We start from the raw sequence: 18,533 nt of genomic DNA on the forward strand, positions 1-18,533 counted from the left end.
TAATGGCTAATGATGAGATATTCATCAGACACATGACTGCTCCTAATTAAACCTTGCCCCATGTTCTCACAGATACCGCTGGGAACAGAGGACGTGGAAACCCCCTGTGGAAGAGGAAATACAACATACAAACACTCAAAGAATAATGCTCAAATGTGCTGGTAAGGCACATAGGTACAGTCAGTGTTTCTCTGTTAGGAAACATTTTCACTCCTTGTACAAAAAATACAAGAGTGGAGCACAGTATTTCAGTTCAAACCATGAAAATATTTTGGCATGTGGAAGAGATATATGATGCACTTAGGGCATAGCTACATATTCACTTACATGCTGGGTTTGAAGATTCTAGAGTCACCTTGTTTCTTTTCTTATGACAAAAGCACTTCTAAAACAAGATGATGCTGTCCTTACATGGCAGTATAATCTGTCTGAGTCAAAAGCTGATTACCAAAGTGCTAGATGACAAACTGCAACGAGCAAGGGGCTTTTGACCACAGGACCTGCAGCTGGCACACCTACCCATCTTCATCAGGACCCCTGCTAACCTGCTCTCTGTAGCTCCATCCAGGCAGGAGTTTAAAAATTGCTGTGTTAACTAAGAATTTTCCTCTCTTCTCCCACAGATGAAATTTCCCTGCAAAATTATAGGGCCTGGAGCCTAGAACTTGGATAGGTTAATAATTCTATGAAGCATTAACAAATACAGTGCAATATAGCACTGCCCTGAAAGCTTGTGAGATTCCAGGCTTTCCAGCAAAAATAAAGGGCACTTTGCTTCTAATCTTCAAAGTGCTGAAGTACAATACCTGAAAATCACCTCACTTCTATGGAAAATTCTGTTTCAGATCATTGCTAGAAGTGACTAATACTTTATTAAACTTTTGTCGCCCTGCATGTCAAGAGTCTCTTATATAGTTAGCTCCCTGGGGAGCAGTTTTCCTGTTGTCTGGATTAGTGGTGATCAGCAGCATCCTAAAATATCAATGAATAAATAGGAATAAAGTGGTATCACAAGAACTTAGTAAGATGTATAATCTTACTGTGCATTAAGCTTTTAAAATCTAAGTCTAAAAACATGGGAGTTTGACTTATGTACTATAAACAGCTAAGTTATATGATTCATACTTTCAACAGTGCATGTATTCACTTACAGAGAAGAGAATGTGCACATATATAACTGCAGAGGGATGCAGCTACACAGCTTCTCATGAACTGAAGTCCATGAGCAGCCGTTCTGCAACACTACATGGAGACTTGTAACTAGAAAATTCTGATACTAGATTATACCGCTACTAAACCTCGTCTGCCTGCATAGAGCCAGCCTGTGGGTTCACAGCACATTTTTTAAGATCCCATTCAAGGCCTGCTTAGATGTTTCTGCACTGTGAGACAGACGTGTCTCCAAAGATGAAGCCTTCAAGTTTAACCACAGAACAGACCTGCCTGCCCCAGGCTGAGGATTCTCACCAGTGCTGTGTATACTGTTTCAGTGGGAAGGTAACAGTGACGCTATGGTTTGGGTTTAAATTAAAATAAAATTTAAATTTAAAAAAAGGTGAAAAGGAATTAGTTCAGATGGGTTCATGGTGACTGAGGTCATATATGCAGTACCTATTTCATTTCTAGGGGGAAGATCCTCATCTTCATGACTAGGATACCTCTCTTTCCGGTCAAGCAGAAGAAAATAAATCATTTTTTCTTGGTTTTCTCTGAAAAAAAAAAGAAGAAAAAAAATTTTTATATTTGGAAAGAAAAAAAGGTCAACATGTACATAAAACCTTCTCATCAAACGAACAGTCACAGTTATTCTAAATAAGTTGGAAATGGTCATGTACATGACAGCTAGATACACAACCCACAAAGCTTTTGAGACCCTTGCTGTCTCTAACAAGTGAGGAAAGGACATAAGGTTCCCATGTTACACACATGGAACAGAGGCACAGGACAGCTGAGGTAATGTGTCCCCAGGAAGTCCAAACCAAGAGTGGCAGCCAGACAGGTCTCCTGAGCCTCTAACTGCTCTTTCTACTACATGTCCTCTTAACACCTCAGGACATACACCAGCTCTTAGGCACAGGCTTGAAATAAATAAAAATTTGCCAACAAAGGCATATCCAACAAAAGTATCAGTAATGATACCTCCCCATGTGGACTGTACAACCCATGTTTTAATGAAGTGACCTGGCCTGGCAGCTAGGGAAGAAACAGCACAATGCCTCCACTGCTGGTCAGGCCATGAGCTTCTGACCCACGGAGCAAGAAAGGCTCAGGGCTTGCTCCCAACACCTCACCAGCAAATGAGCAGCCAGAGGGTGAGAAGTTCTTACCAGTCACTCAGAGAGAGAGAGACATCAGGTAAAGTGCTCTCTACCTCTCCCCAGGCTCATAAGCATCCCAGCCCCTGGACACCCAACTGATATGAAGACTGAGCAAGTGCTTACTCTTCCGACAACAAGTCCTGTAAGAGTTTATTTCGGTCACGGAAGCAGCCTAACGAGTGCATGCTATCTAACACATCTGGATCAATATCCTCCAAGGAAGGGAGAGAACGAATCTGCACCTTTCGAGGGATTGGTTGCTCTGGTTCTGGCTCATTCTTACCCCCTCTGCAGAGGAAAGAAGATGAGAGAGAGAAAGGGGGAGGGAAAGGAGAGAAAAGAAACATGAGTCACAAATGAACCCATACTCTGAAACACAGCCTGCAGCAACAGATGGAAATAGCTTGCTAAATTCCCACTGAGAGACCACAGCTTCCAACCAGACAGATATTCTTCTCATAAGAAACTGTCATGAAGGCTAAGACTGACCAGCAGGTTGTGGATTTGGGTCTTTAATGAGAAATGCCTGTGTTCAGTCAGCAAGGCAATAGGAACTTCACTTACCAGTGCCTTTGTAATAGAAGCAGCTGTTCAGCATCCTAATGCCAAACATTTACAACACACAACGTGCTTTTAGAGATGTTGTCTCATCAGCTGGCCAGACCTCAGGCTACGAGGCTGAAAAGTGCAAGCCGAATGATTCCCTTTCGAAGAAGGAGCTCTGAACAAACCACCACTATTTTTCACCAATTCTGATTACCACCGACACTGCAGCAGCTTCTTCCGTTAATGGTTCCAATGTGATTAAGAGGTCTCAGTGCTCAGGCTCCCACTTGACACACTATAAAGAGTTTTGGAGGAAACCGGGCTACTTAATTACATGCCCAAACATGACAATCTCTGTTTCTCTTAAGAGATGGAAATTTGAAAATTTTGGCTCAAGTGCGATGCCCGAGGTCAGTGGCAGATCTCGGAACACACCGTTAGCAGTAGAACATATTACTCTTTCAAATGTAGTTAACACAGGCTTTCTGCACAATTATCTCATCCCATTCGCTAGGCTCAGGAAATATTGATTATTCATTGCAATTAAAGGCCCTGACTGTAAGAAACAGGTCAAGGTGTCAGGGTATCTGTAACTGACTAATGATATATATTGCAGACATCCTGAATATCCTTTGATTTTATTTCAGTAGGCAATGAGCAATTCATATAAATTCTATCCACCCAAAGAGGTGGGTTTGGTGGTGGTGCTGGTGTTTTGGTTGGAGAAACTGTCTACTCTGAATCTGCTATTTCTCAATGGATACTTTGTGTGATGTCCAAGTTTCCCTGCTCCAGTGAGGTGCTGCCCTTCTTTTATGTGATGCAAATGTCTGACTGCTGGGTCCAGGCTCCCAGCATGGGCAACAGGATTCAGGAATATTTAAACTCCATCAGATGTCACCATTTGCTGTTTATAGAGCTGTGTTTGGACTAGAGGTCCTTCCTTTTGATACTGGAAGAAATAAGGTGGCCACAACTTGTGAAGTTACTCGCACAGTTTAAAATGTTCCTGACTCAGATGTAAGCTATCCAAGCATCTACATAGAAAAAGGAGTTCCAGTTCAAATCTCCTTAATTTTTCTTGTGTAAGTTAGAAATCAGCTCTGGTAGGATCACGTACATGAGCCCAAGGTCTCAGCCAGTGTACCAAAAAGACAGCCAATGCACCATAAAAAGAGACAATGCAGATTTATCTCCTCCAAGATAAGAAGGCAACACTAAGTCGTGTATCCAGGATAGGACAGTTACATGCTGGGACAATCACAGGAGATTGCTGAGTGCTACTTGCAATTTATTTTTAAGCAAGTTGAAATGCAGTTGTGAGGCATCTGCTCTGTTTGTGGGACATCACTTGCAAAAAGACTCCTCAGAAATGTTCATTTTATCTTCTTCTGAAGCAGTGAAAATGTGCTCAGCCCTACCTGGATACATGTCATGGAGTCAGACTCTGGTGTTCATTACGTGGGTCATGACAACATGGGTCAGATCCCACTTCTCTTACAAAGAGCACTCACCCACACCCTGCTCAGTTTTATCCAATTTAGGGGACTGGAAATAAACATACAGGACATAGAATCTGCTCCTTGGGATTTGTTCTCGTGTGTCAAACCACTGAAACACAGCTTCTGATGCCCCCTTTGAGTTTCGCAGAAGTGTCTGTCTTCTGCAATACCACCATGGTCCTGAATCTAAGGGCAAAACTCAAAAATCCTTGTTCAACTAAAGAAACATCTTATTCCTTCTAAGAGGTTGCTACTGTGACCTGCTACTGCTATCTCTTAGGATCAAGATCTAGCTCTCAGCAGGTAATAAGCAATGATTAGTTCACAACCTTGCACTAATAAAGCCAGTGATGACCTTGTCATTAAGATAAATTCTTGCAGGACAGACCTTTGAACAGCAGCTGAGTGTTTTTGCTTTTTAATGATCTACAGTTCACTTCTGAAAAGTATTGACTTAATTAATCATTCATGTTACAAGCAGATGTCCTTAAGGTAATTTAAAGAGATTAAAAAGAATCATTGTCTTTGAAAATTTCCAGGAAACCTGGGTTTCCCACTAGCTGCCCTAGTCTGAATAGAATTTACAAGTTCCTTTTGTATCAATCAGCACAGGAGCCATTTCTAGAGAGCACAGCTTGCCATCCTCTGTGCACTCCAGAGTGGCATTTCCTTATGCCCTGCACCTGGTCAACCTCAGACACAGTCAGGAATTTTCACACCTCCTCATCAGGTACAAGTAAAATCTGCAGAGAGGCGTCTCGTCATTTGGCAGCGCAATTCAGTGCTTCAGGAAACGAAAATCACCGGGTCTGGGCTGTGATTGGCATGACTGCAATGCCTGTTCCATTCTCAGTCTAGCAGAGTGACAAATTTGTTGCATTGCAGCCCACATAGACATCAAACAATGTCACACAGTGACTACTGCAAATCACATATATTTTTTTAAAGGCCCACACGAATGTAATTGCTGCTTTAAAACCCACCCTCTTTTGTGAGGATCGGTGGATACAATGGCTGTGATTCCTGATCAGGGTGGACCTTTTCAGTCTCTCCATGAAATTCTCTCATGAATCTCACCAAGATGCCCATTTGCATTGGAGCAAAGCAAAGCAGAACCAGTACACTTACTCTTTTTCTTGTTAATAAGTGTGGTACCTTCACAATTAAGGCAATAACTCAGTGTTACAGGAGTGCATATTTACCATAACAGGTAATTTTATCTGCCCTCTTTATTAAAAAATCTGAAAATAACTGCTGTTTACTTTCTGGTTTATGGTAACCTGCATTTGAGGTAAAAATAAATGATTTCAATTAAAAAGGCTTGAGAAACCTCACTGAATTAATTTGGGTGGGAGAGCAAGAACTGGAGGTTGCTGACGAAAGGTTTCACTTAGGTTTCTTTCTTCCTTTTTTAGGCTTGTGAATCATGACTTCAACTTTCAAGACCTCTTTCTCTGCCTGCCTAAATCTGCAATTAAATCTTTTCTTCAGTTTTACAGTAGCCTCAATATTTATTTGAAGAATTAAGTGAAACCGCTTCTATGTTCTGAGTACAACTTTCAGGTCAGTAACCTATCTATGACAAAGGATGAAGATTTTACATAGAATAGTAGATAAAATAAAGAAAAAAATTAAAGAGGGCAAAAGAGCCATAGGATAAAACACTACAACCCCTTCTTCTCTGTCAGCATCATTATTTCCAGGCAAAATGAATGCAAAGAGGTTGTGAAACATTACCAGATGAAAGCAGCTGAGTTTTGGAGGTGGCAAGGTTATTCACTGACTAAAATTAGCCACAGGAGGTTAACCTCCTAAGGTCAATCCATGGCCAGTATAGCAAAAATGAGAAAGAGACTCATTAAAAAAGCTACTTTGAGCAGAAACTTCTTTTTAGGCAATCTGAAGAGACATCTGGAAGAGCCTTTCTGCACTGACTACCCTGGAAGTCTAGAGGAGACTTGCTTTTGCAAAATTCAGTTTCTACTTTTGAAAACAGCCTCAGATGCAGTTTACTATGTCAATCATCAGAGAGACTGACCTTCAATGAGAAGTACATGAAAATGTTCAAATGCTTATGTCTCCACAGGAAAAAAAATCTTCACATTCTAAATATAGAATAAAGTAATGAAATGACACCTGTGAAATTGCATATGTGAACCTGGGATAACACTTCTTCAACAAGTGAAAAGTTCCAGGCATAAGTCTTGAAGAGGATAAAAATAAGAATATTAGGGATCAATGACTTTTCGTTTTATTTCCTATTCCAGTTCTGATAAAAGCACAGAGAGTGCCAGCTGATTTCACTCCATGAAGAAACAGAGGGGGATCATCTGTCCAATCCGATGTAAACAGCATTTACTTCTGGAATTGCTAGCAAGACCTTAGAGGAGGGATTTCAGAGATTAGAGTTAGGGATTTCCCAACTCCATTTTTTCTATATTTATCCATGAGAGTTTTAAAAAAAAAAAGTACCTGCAGCAAACGACACTCCAGTACTTCTTTGGTTTAGAAAGGTGCCATGTCTGGTAACTGAAGAGAGCATGGGCAGAGTGCTGTCACTATTTAAGGTGAACTAAGTTTTTTCTTACTTCTGATTTTTTTTCTTAGTTATTCAACAAACTGTTGAACCCCCTCAGGTCCTACTGAAGACATATAAATCCAGAGGTGAACACTGCCCATAAGATAGAATTAGAGAAAACAAAACAAAGAAAGAAAAAGGGGTTTTTTTCATGGTGACAATCATGTATCAGTTCATATCATCCTCAAGTACTTCTCAAGAGCAATGACAGGATTATGAAGGTAGGATTTTCCTTATCACCCACCTGGGAAATGCTGACCCTGAGAAATGTATCCAAGCATCATTTCCTTGCTTATTATGTGAAGTATTCTCCTTAGTTTGATTTGGATATCATAGTATTAAAAGTTTATTTACTTAGGCTTCTTGAAATACTACTAAGGCTACACAAAAAGCAAGGTCACTTTTAAAAGCTATCAATCTTCCTTACACCCAAACCACCAGACAGGCATGTACTTTTCTCACAGACCTCCTATTCCACCGTCAGGACTGCTGTTTTTAATCAAGTCACAGAAGTACTCTCACATCAACAGGTTACAAGGTTAGAAGCAGCCTCTTAGCTTGCTATGAAGAAGGAGTGGGGATTATGAGACAGAGAAGCTCTTACTCACAGGTGCTTACTTATCAATATAATCATTTTTGTTTCTACTTCAGAGAAAAGTCAAGATGCCAAGAAGGAACAAATGAAAGCTTTCTTGTCAAGAAGGTATTACAAGGGATTGTCTGTAGCACTTGGATAGCAAACTAAATATGGCTGCTAGCCGGGTTTTTTTTTGCTGATCACCTGCAGGTATCTCTTTAACACAGCAAGTTGCTGGCCTGAATGTCTTATTTCAAACAGTTGTTAGCCATTGTACAAAGAAAGTTCCTAGGCTGGTATATATAAACGAAATTATAAGAGTAGTAAAGGGTAAAAAAAATAAATTAGATGTCTTTCTGCTGTCTGCCCCTTTTTCCACCTGTGCAACCTGCTTTTAAACTCCAGTCTCACTGTTCTAGTGATCTCTTCACAGATCACTGGAATACCAGAATCAACAATGAATGTATGCAAAAATTTTTTAAAAAGTTACTTACATATACCATATGTGTTTCTGAATATGTTCTAGCTGTAAAGGAAAAGAAAACAAGGAATTAGTGCTGTTAAATAGAAAAGGTAACTCCACAAGTCATCCTCATTCCAGTCTTATTCAAGTAAATCCAAAATTTCAGAGATGGACCTATGCATGCAACAGGAACTTTATGCTGCATAAAGAGCTGCTCATCCTAACCCCTCCCACTGCAAACGAGACTTTAATTCCAGACATAATGCATCAATCAGGAGCAAATCCCAGGAAAATGCTAAGTGCAAGGCTTCAAAGACAAGTGTTTTCAGAATTCAAGCTTCTCCCTTCCCAAGTCTTTCCCTCTATAATCTAACTGCTCCTTTTTGCATCTGCATAATAGCTGATCCTTTATACTTAAATTGCATTTCTAGTTTTGTTTTGAAGAAAAAGAGAGAGGAAGAAAGAAGAAATTGGGTTCGAACAGATAATAAACAAGGTAATTTGTGCATCTGTAGTGTGACCTTCCTGGATACAGGACTCATTCTAGACTGGCTTCACATTTATCAATATTTTATTAAAATCTAAGGACAAAGCAGAATAAGGTTCTATGTAATTTACTAATTCTGCACCTGAACACCAGACCATGAACTTATTTCACTTCCCTCTTTCCTCTTCCACACGAGAATTTCACTATGCAATGGAGGACTGATTAAAGCTGAAAGTAGCCTTGTCCACCTATGGAAGGCAGATCCCACAAACACTACAATGACATGTTTTCCCACAAGCATGGGAAAAGAAAGCAACATGCTTTTTCCAAGAGAAACCCTTAACAGCAGAGAGAACAGAAGGCTCATATGACATACTTACAGCAGAATCTTCATAATGTATTTTGTTTTAATCATCACAGCAGAAAAGAACATTTCTTAGACGTCCAGTGATTGTTATGTGGGTAATGTTTTTCCTATTCATCACTATGCAGCACCCTTGTAGGTGCAGAACAAAATGCACACTCACTGCACATGGACTCACATTTGTGCAACATTCAGGGGAAAGGCAGGAGAGAGCTGAGAGGAAACTCGTATGAGAGGAAATCACAGACCCATTACAATGGTCAGGAAGAATGGTGACAGCTGTCCTGCTCTTATTACATTCCACTTCCACAATAATAAGAATCAGAGAGAAAAAGAGAAAAAATAAGGAATGGGAAAACAACAAAATCTCAGAGATATTAAGTAGATGTTTGCCACAGAGAGCAAGGAATCAGAGACCTTTGTGCTATGGAACAACAGCTCCGTGTCTGAGAAGTCAGTAAGATGTGAGTTTGGCTCTATATGAGATCATTTTTTCAAGTGAGTCAGGGCTTTTCCTAAAAACAAAGAAACACTGGAATGCAGCTTAGGAAAGCATGAAGGAGGCTGGAGGGAACAGTGTGGGAGACAAACAACCTCCTTTAAACCCAGACTGTATCAACATTGCAATGAGAGGTGCAGTTGGCACTCACACTTCTATCTGTCTTCTAAGCAGTACCAATGCCCCCAGCATCCACCGGCCCAGGCAGATTTGCACAACTTCCAGCTGTGGCCTCAGCCCTCCACAATAATTCCCCTTCATCACAATTCTCCTGCATTAGGTAATCCTCTAACCCCTGCACTATTAAGAGCAAGGTGGAGTATTCCTGACACACTGCCATCTCCCATCGAGATAAAGGTATTATTATGGGAGTTCCCCTAACAGCCTGGAGACACAGCCCTCTTCCTTCTGGTTCTGTGCAAGCTGAGGTGCAGTCACAGAACATAAGAAGAGCCTATTTTGCACAGCTTCCATGGGACAGCATTTTAGCATTGCTCCTTAGCAGGTCTATAGTTCTGTGAGGATCTACCAAGGGGTGGACTGTGCCTCCTGTGCTGGCAAAACCACATCTACTCGTTATTTCCCCTACACCACACGGAGGGTTAGAGAGATTAATGATCTCAGACAAGATGCAGATGATACAGCTATGCAATGTCCAAGCCTCTTTCATGCTTGCTTCTCCTGCTGCATTTTCTGTCTCCATGGGTCACTGTGCTCTTGTGTGCCCATGATATACAGAAATGCCATGGCAAAGCAGACAACAGCACTTCACTTTCTGTGTTAGAGAGGGGAAAGAAAAGAGGGTCACCAGTTCATGTCTTAGTCACAGAACCTCTGGGCTCCTTCGGAGAAGATGTCAGATGCCTTCTGCTTATCCCTGCTGATCGACCTCCTTCAAGCTAATGAACACACAGCATTTTTCTGAAAGAGAAGCCCCCTTGCACCTTGATACACATTTGAAGGTGTATGAGCTCTCATGGCTGCTGTTTACCTACACATCTGCCAGTCGATCCACATCAAAACCACTGCTGTGAAATATGCTGGGATATCCCAAACATGAAAAGTATTCTACAAACCCATTTCCTATGCTGATTCAAACGTAATTGCATTGAAATGTTATTACAAGTGTGCTTGCTGCTGCCAACATCTTCACTACTGTTTTAAAGGTAATTAATTAATGCTTTGCTGCTTTTTGTCTGCATTAAAGTGACAGGAGGGTTATGGGAGGGCGATTGGTTTTGACAAGGAGAAGTCTGTACGCTTTCTACTGTGCAGTGCAGGGGAGGGAGATACACAGTGGGAGCTAATTTCACTCCTGCCTTCATTTAAACACAATGCTTAAATGCATTTAAGTGACGAAGGCATTTAACAACCCTTCCCAGAGGGTTTTTCTTGCTATTTGCATATGAGTTTGCCAAGTTTAATATCATTTTATGGAAGTTGTAAAAATGCTGCTTCCTAATGTCTCCTAGTCACTGCAGGCAATTGCCTCATGACATCATCTCTGAAACAACAAAACACACTCAGATCCACTGCACATGCACAGTCAGAGAGATTTCTGCACGCTAAGAGGCTGTAATGGAAGGAGAGGGAGAATTCCTTTATCATGGTTTTACATAAAAATACATCCAAATATTAAACTTGTACACTGAAGAAGCATCGAGGAGCCCCTCTCACAGATGAGAGACCCATTGTGATATAGAGCTGCACAAGCTCATCAGAAAAAGAGGTCTCCTCCCACAAAGAGCTTACGTCTGAATTCTAAGGCAGGGAACAACAGATGGAGACAGACAGGCAGATGGAAAACAAGACAGCGCTGTCTACATCCTCGGCACTGATCTCAGCAGAGCAGTTGCCAAGCTAAAAAGTTCTGACCTGAAGAAAAACTTTCTCAAAGTCTGTGGATATAGATGAGGGCTTCTGGGCTTGAACTCACGTCAAATTTCAAACTTCCCTGTCCGGAAAGCAAACAGCCTCAAACCCATCTGTGCACCCACACCTCAAATGAATCTTCTTCATCCAGAAGATGGTCTAGTCTGAGCTTTAAACCTACTGTGTAATGTCAAGATAGAGGCTTTTCCTGGCCACAGGGTTCAGGCTGGCAGTGGTAGCAGCACTGGTAAAACCATTACCTGTGTCAGCAGCAGCAGCAGCCGTACTAAAGCAGCCTCCAGGGACCTCGACAAGGGCAAGTATCACTGTCCTACATGCACGGGAAATGAACAGGCCCTTGACAGCCTAAATACATCAACTGGACAATTACCTCCAATCTACAGGTTGTAAAGTGAGATAATTTAAATGATGGAATAGGCACCTTACCATAAGACCTTCTACAAAAATGAAGAAGGAATCAGGTGAGTTTTTCCTTCTTCCTTTTTGTAACGTTCTTTAGATACTGTAGTTCATCATTAGCATACATTAGACCCAAGAAAAAACAAAATCAGAAAGTAGACAGGAGATTCTGAAAATATGTGTAATTCAAGGAATATTTAGATAATATTCAGGGATAGGTATTTCCACCTATGGGGACACCCAACATTCTACTCTAGTATAAAGGGCCAATGCTAGAACAGTAACAGCTTTATTGGAATAGCTTATTCTGCAATGTCTGCTCTTATCCACCTTGCTCTAGAAACAAAGTTTCAATAATGCTCATCCATCTTTAAAAGAAAAGTGCCTCTGCCCTTTGCCTTTGTCTTTCTGGAGAAGAAAATATTGGCTGAGAATGCAACTGGTTTCTACTACAGGAGCTGTAATTCTCTGCTGTAGCAACGCTGAGAAGAGCACATAACTAAAAGAAATCTCATCTTGCAGTACTTTAGGCACCCAGAGCACGCCTCCCATAAGCCTTCTTAAACTTTATTACTACTTCACTTTTCCCTCCTGACACTATTCCTACTAGAAGGCTGTCCCAGAACCTCACTGATACGCCTAAAATTCTTCTTCTGGTTTCTAGCCTATTTTCCTGTAAGGCCATTCGACATACATTTTTTTGTGCCAGTATCTTTCTTTAGCTTAAATCCTTCTCTCCCTAGTAATTACCACTAATGAATACGCAGATGACCAGTACAACCTCTCTTAGACATCATCTGTGTAGATTAACTGAAGCTCTTTTAGGCCATACCATTCAGACATATTCTTTCAAATGCTGATCATCTTAGTACTCATTCTTTGTTTGATTTCACCTTTCATAAATATGGGTGGTCAGAAATATCAACACCAGCAGCTAGGATCAACTTTTGCAGTTTAATGAAAGAAAAACATGGATTCTTTTATTTCAAAGCAAGTTCAGTAAAATAGGCCCAGTAAATGAGAATGGTCAAGGATGTCCCACTAACCATATTTGAGGCTGTGTAACACATGGCGAGTGTGAACAATATTCCACTAAGACATAATAAAGTCTTGCTCCCACAAATGAATCAAGGTAAGGTAATGTCTGTTTCTTAAGGCTGGAAAGGGCCAGCAACAATAATTCCAAGTACCCTCCCTTCCATTAATCTTCCCAAGCTCCAACACTGAAGCGAATGATGACAGTTAAACGTGAATGCTGGTTCTGTTTTTGTTGATCATTTTAACAGATGGACTGGGGAAGGTGTGGGTGTGCTGTGAAATGGCAATTACTGCAGGGAGGGAAATGCAGTTGGATGAAAAGGAAAAGAGATACAAATAAAAAAAAGAGGAACAAAGCAGAGAGGGGACTTGAAAAATGAAGTAAAAAATTCTAGTGACCTTACATTTCACTATATTTTTCTGCTGAATTCACCAGTGAGATACTGAGCAAATGATCAGGGATGGTAACAGCTACATCAGTACTTATTGTACCCAAGCTGCAATTTTGCTCGCACCTTTGTATAAATATCAAATTGGTTCAAGTGAGATATTTTCTAGGAATAGAGGCTTCCAAATAAACCCATATTTATACCCTTTTTCACAGGACACAGCTAAAATAGAATTCAGTTCTCTCCTCGGAATGAACTCTATATTCCCAGCTCCTGTGCAGTAAACAAAGAGCTCCCTTCTGCCTGGCAATCAAAGCAAGCAGCACACTAACAGCATAGGAGTGTGACAGCAGCAGGGACAGCAAACCCAGAGACCCTCAAATAATGAAAATAAGACTGCAGCTAATAACAAAGAGCTATCCTTTTTTCCCCCCAGCTCTCAGCTCTTTATTATGTATTATTTCAAATTCTTATTCATAATTCAATGGTTAGTGCTTGCCAATAACTACCTGATCTGGGGTTTTTCCCTCCCTGAGGAAGCAAGAGGTTAATTTTGATCAAGAAAAGGAGGGGGATGGGTGTCACTCTGAGACCTCAAATTACCTCAACTGCTTTCTCTCCTATGTGTGTACATTCTCTGCCGTATTGCACAACTCAAAACATTTAGGGCATTGTCTCTGCCCTATGGGAAAACTCAGAACAATCTGAAGAAGGATCTAACATTTGATGATCTGCTCCCTAACATACTCACACCATTGGCACTAACACATTTGAGAAAAAAAACAACAAAACAACAGAGAAGCTGGCATGTTTACATCATGGAAAGGAAACTAAGCTTGAGAGAGACTTGGTTGCTTTCTTGGCCACGAAGAACAGCTGTCTCATGTCTCAGGATACTGCCCTAACCTCTGCTGTGTTCTTTCCATGAATATACTTGTGAAAATGTTATTTCTTTAATCTTTAAAAATCTGTTTTAAAAAAGTCTCTTAAAGTGCCTGATATTTTTTTTTCAACCAGCACTATTTATGTACTGCAAATGTGATGGCTACTGGGTTTGCAAAAGTAGGGATATTATTCTCCCCTATGCCACCAAATAGAGCATGACCTGGATCGGTAACAAATGAAAGAAAAACCCAGCTGTCAGGTAATGGGGTAAAGACTTGTGAAGGGAGTTTCAGTTAACTTCTTAGCAGAGAGGTGTCTGCATCCCAAAAGCACCGTCACAGCTGGCACAGACTGATGCTGTTGTTACCAACCTAAGCAGAGAGGCCAACCAGTGATCTGAGAGTTTATTTATAAATATTTTAGCAGACTGAAGAACCAGGAGGAGTTTTAAATTTACATTTCTTTATACATACTCCCACTCAGAATCTGTGAGCTTAGTAAATCTGTATAAAATCATCACCACGGCCTGACAATAGGATTTACAAGGGCAATGTACCCATAAAGGCACACGCCTCCACTGACAAGCAGGCAATCTTACTTTCCAAAATTATTTTAATTGCTAATGTTTTTTAATTCCCTAAAACATTAACACAGTGTTAGTGAAGGATACAATCACTACACAGTCCTCACCCTTGCAGGGTCTCTGCTGTAGTGATAGGAGGCATCCCAGGTGCAGACTCAGTGCTGAATGCCAGGAGCTCAACATTGTGGGCCTAACGGTGCTCAGGACCACAAGGCACATAATGAAAGGGCAGACTGGCAGACACTTGTTCTGAAGGCTGCTAGAGGATAATGCAGAGCAAATGAAGGATAGAATACAATGCAGCTTGCATGGTGTGAAGTTAGAAGCCAACACTTCGGTCAGAAATGTAAGAAAATCATACTCTGTTTAATGGCAAAGCTTCAAATACCAGTCCTAACACCTGTGACCTTCAAACACTTACACCACACCCCCAGGAAACTGCTGGTATCAGACAGACAACTCAGGTGAACTCCAAAAGGTGTGAATGGGTCAGTCTGTGATGAGCTATGAGGGATTTCCTCTAAATGCCCAGTGTTACATACGAAAGGGAATCATGAGGCTACAGAAAAAACCACAAAGGCAATCTGTCCTCATGACTCAAAAGAGATGGTAACTAAACTTCTTCCCAAAGACTCCACTCCTTCTTTGCTCAGGAGCAAAGACAGAGAAATGCCAGTAAATCATCAAGTTACCTTAGCTGCTCAACCATTCCTGCAACAAGGCGAGAAAGGATGCCTCCTTACCGTGAGACGTTTCGAGGCATCCACTTCAATCATCCCCCGCAAAAGGTTCTGACAGTCGGGGGGGATAAAATGGGGCATGTGGAACACTCCACGCTTCACCTTCTCCAGCAGTTGCCGCAAGTTGTCGTCATCGAAAGGCAGGGCACCCTGCAAGGATGGGACAGAGCCGTCAATAGGAGAGAACTGGAGAGGCCCAAAGGAGAAAAGCCAGGATAAACATGGTGAAAGAATTGAAAAGGGGAAGTCACTCATAATGAATTATTGTAATGAGTGAAAAAAACTTTTTATACATTGAAAATAAATAATTTCTTAGTGCTGCTGTATTTCCTCTAACATAGGAAACAAAACTCAGGACATTGCTTTTTTTATTAGACCTTTAATTAGAATAGAAAATGACTACCAGTATAAAGTAAAATACAAAATATGAAATTGCCTTTCCAGGCAAATTCACCAAAGATGCACGGATTCACTTAAATTCAGCTCAAGCTTTTGATCTGCTGGTATTCCTCCTGGGCATACTTTCACAGCAGCAATGTTTATCGTCTCCTTATTTTTAATCTTCCTGAGACACATTTATTGCAGACATTGAAAAGGAGGTGAACAGCCTTTGAGAGACTTTCAGTAAAGAACATGCTCTTTCTGATGGAGCATTGAAATGACACAGCTGAAAGAAACCCCAACCAACATTAGCCTTTGGAAGCAGCAGACATTCTACCTGTTTAATATACTCCATCCAGTTCCCATGCTGTGGTCAGGTCATCAGTTCCTATTGCTTCCCTACTGTAGCTCACTTACATGAATGGCTTGAGGTTTTTTTAGCTGAAACTACATTTTGAATAGATCATCAGCTTGCCACAAAAAGCAGTAAAAGACCTATCCTTGCTGCAAGGACAAAAAGGAAAAAGAGAAGTTGAAATCTTTAGGATAACTCTACCGACTGAAGCTGATACCCCTTTATAGCAAGTCTGCACCTTCCTAGATATTCTCACTTCCTTCTCTCACTGCCTAATTCTAGTAGGTGCTGAGCTTCCTTGATTCCCAGGATGGATTGTGGGAAGCTGCAAGCTGTCAGCTGCTGTGATAATGAAGCTTTAAGTTGTCAGCTCTGGCACTGCTCTTACTACAGTGAGTAGTGCATCTGTATAAGCAATCCTGTGCCTATGGTTGAGGGAGAGGAACAGCTCCATTAACAGCAGCCTCAGGAAGCCGCCTGATGGCAGCCACGACTGGACACTACTAACTGGTGTTTGTTCATTCAAGTGGCCTCGAAGGCAGAGCCTCCCTGCCTTCTGTAACCAACCTCCTGAGTTACCTGCATTTTTCCTACCCATTCCAGACTTAAAGGAAAATCAATTCTGATAGTTCAGTATTTTGGCTAACGCAATTTAAGTCCTGATGAAGTCAGAAAGGATGTTGTGTGGCATTTCCTGAAGGTGACAACTACACCTCTTTTATTACTACCATCTGCTATTATATCTTGAGAATTTTTGCAGGGTTTGTCCTGACATAATTAACTGGCAAGCTCTGCACTCTCCATCAATAATAGACTTATTTCAATCATTTTTTAGGCTCGTGTGTATGTAGGAACAGATGAAGATGCAGCAACAGACACCAAGTCTTGACAGAGAATCCCCCTAAAAATGAAAAGCCTGCTCCTACAAATCCCAACCATCTTGACACATTCTCTCTTCTATTCTTACAAATTTAAGAAGTTATATTAAGAGCTCATTATACAGTTCTATTTTATCAGCTATGAAAGTAACTGATAACAGTAAGAGATGACCAGGTGCTATCTAGTGTGACAATTAAAATTCTTCTCATGCAACATCAAGATAAAAAAATTAAAACATCAAAAATGTCAGTGAATTGTAACGACTAAAAAGAAAAAAGGAGTAAGATTGGTTAAGGGGAATTAAAGCATCATACTGAGATTACTTCAAGGTATTTTGATTTGAGCCATTAAAAAAGAATCAGCATATCTTTTGATACAAAAATCCTCTAAAATTTTAAAGTATTTTAAACAAAAATAATATGCAGAATCTATGTCTTATTTTACACTGTACAAGTGCTTTTTTCAAAATAATACATTTAAGTGAAGCAATTAGGTTTACTGATAAATGTACAAGAATATAAAAATTTTACTTCAGGCTTGTTACTTTTAGAATTATAGATGATCAGCTGAACAATTACAGATATAAAGCAATTAACATGCACATAAAACCTATATTCACACAGAGTATTTTATCTGCATGTGGTCTATGCTTATAGTAACATACACTATGTTTTCCTATATCATACTATGGAAATTGATAGCAAATGCCAAGCCTATCTGCCTTCAGCTGGACACCCAGTTGTATGTTTAGGAGTGCTATAATAGCACAGTGTTTCAGAATAAATTCTATGGAGAATTGAAACTCTGATCAAAAGAAGGGTAAGTTACAAGATACCAAATTTTGAACACTAGAAGTATTACTGAGCCAGATGGAAACTAATTTAAACTTTGTACTACTGGCTCAGTTTTATATTCCCATGTGTACCAAATGAAAATGTAGCTCACTGCTTCCATGAAACAAAGATGACGTTCTCAAGTCTTCTCTTGAAAAAATACTGCAGTTAATGTATGCATGTACTTGCTGAAGCACATATATACACATATAGCAGAAAAAAATGAACGCATCCCAAACCCAGCCATATTTTGATCCCGTGAAGGACAACTTGTTTGAACCTCTCTGTATCCTGAAGTTGTAACCCTACACATCCTTTCCTGATGTGGTGCAACATCACAACACAGCAAAGAGCATTTATGGAGATAAGTTTTTGATGCCTGTCTGTGCTCTCCTGTGCAGGGCAGCAGTGTTTCAAAGAAGCAGTGAAATATTCCTCATGCTTTTCCTTTGGGGCTGGTGTAGAACTAAGAGTAAAGGAAGCCACTAAGAGATACAAAAATAGAGGACTAAAAAAACCCCATCCGTTCATGATGTCAATAGAATTGCCATTAAATACAGCAGCACTTTCAGATTTTTCTTTTCTTTTTAAAGGCTAGTGCAAGGAAGATGACTCACCACTAGCAACGCAAACAAAATGACTCCACAGCTCCAGACGTCTGCTTTCCTTCCATCATATTTTTCTCCCTGCGCAGCAATGACACAGAGGTTCAAAAGACCAATCGCTAGTAAATGAATTAATTATCCTTGAAGAATGAGAGAGGGGAGAATGGGAAACCCCACGTTTCAATTCAGCTACCTGCTTCCCACGGTGGCCTTCCCAGC

General features: G+C 40.5%; 1 protein-coding gene across 15 annotated transcripts in view; it reads right to left on the reverse strand.

Moving 5' to 3' along the window:
• The window catches only part of BRSK2 (BR serine/threonine kinase 2), a 310,976-nt gene that overhangs the window by 54,035 nt on the left and 238,408 nt on the right, over positions 1 to 18,533 (reverse strand). For all 15 annotated transcript variants that reach the window (XM_042038346.1, XM_042038342.1, XM_042038339.1 and 12 more), the window contains exons 7-11: positions 18,327 to 18,395; positions 15,265 to 15,411; positions 8,016 to 8,047; positions 2,442 to 2,606; positions 1,612 to 1,709 (exon numbers count right to left, since the gene is read on the reverse strand). In XM_042038346.1, the coding sequence (XP_041894280.1) occupies positions 1,612 to 1,709; positions 2,442 to 2,606; positions 8,016 to 8,047; positions 15,265 to 15,411; positions 18,327 to 18,395 (511 nt within the window). The remainder of the gene's footprint in view (positions 1 to 1,611; positions 1,710 to 2,441; positions 2,607 to 8,015; positions 8,048 to 15,264; positions 15,412 to 18,326; positions 18,396 to 18,533) is intronic.

The sequence above is a fragment of the Corvus kubaryi genome, unplaced genomic scaffold (assembly GCF_017639235.1).
Source record: "Corvus kubaryi isolate FWS band 111438036 unplaced genomic scaffold, C.kubaryi_AGA036_p1.0 37392, whole genome shotgun sequence".
NCBI lineage: Eukaryota > Metazoa > Chordata > Aves > Passeriformes > Corvidae > Corvus > Corvus kubaryi.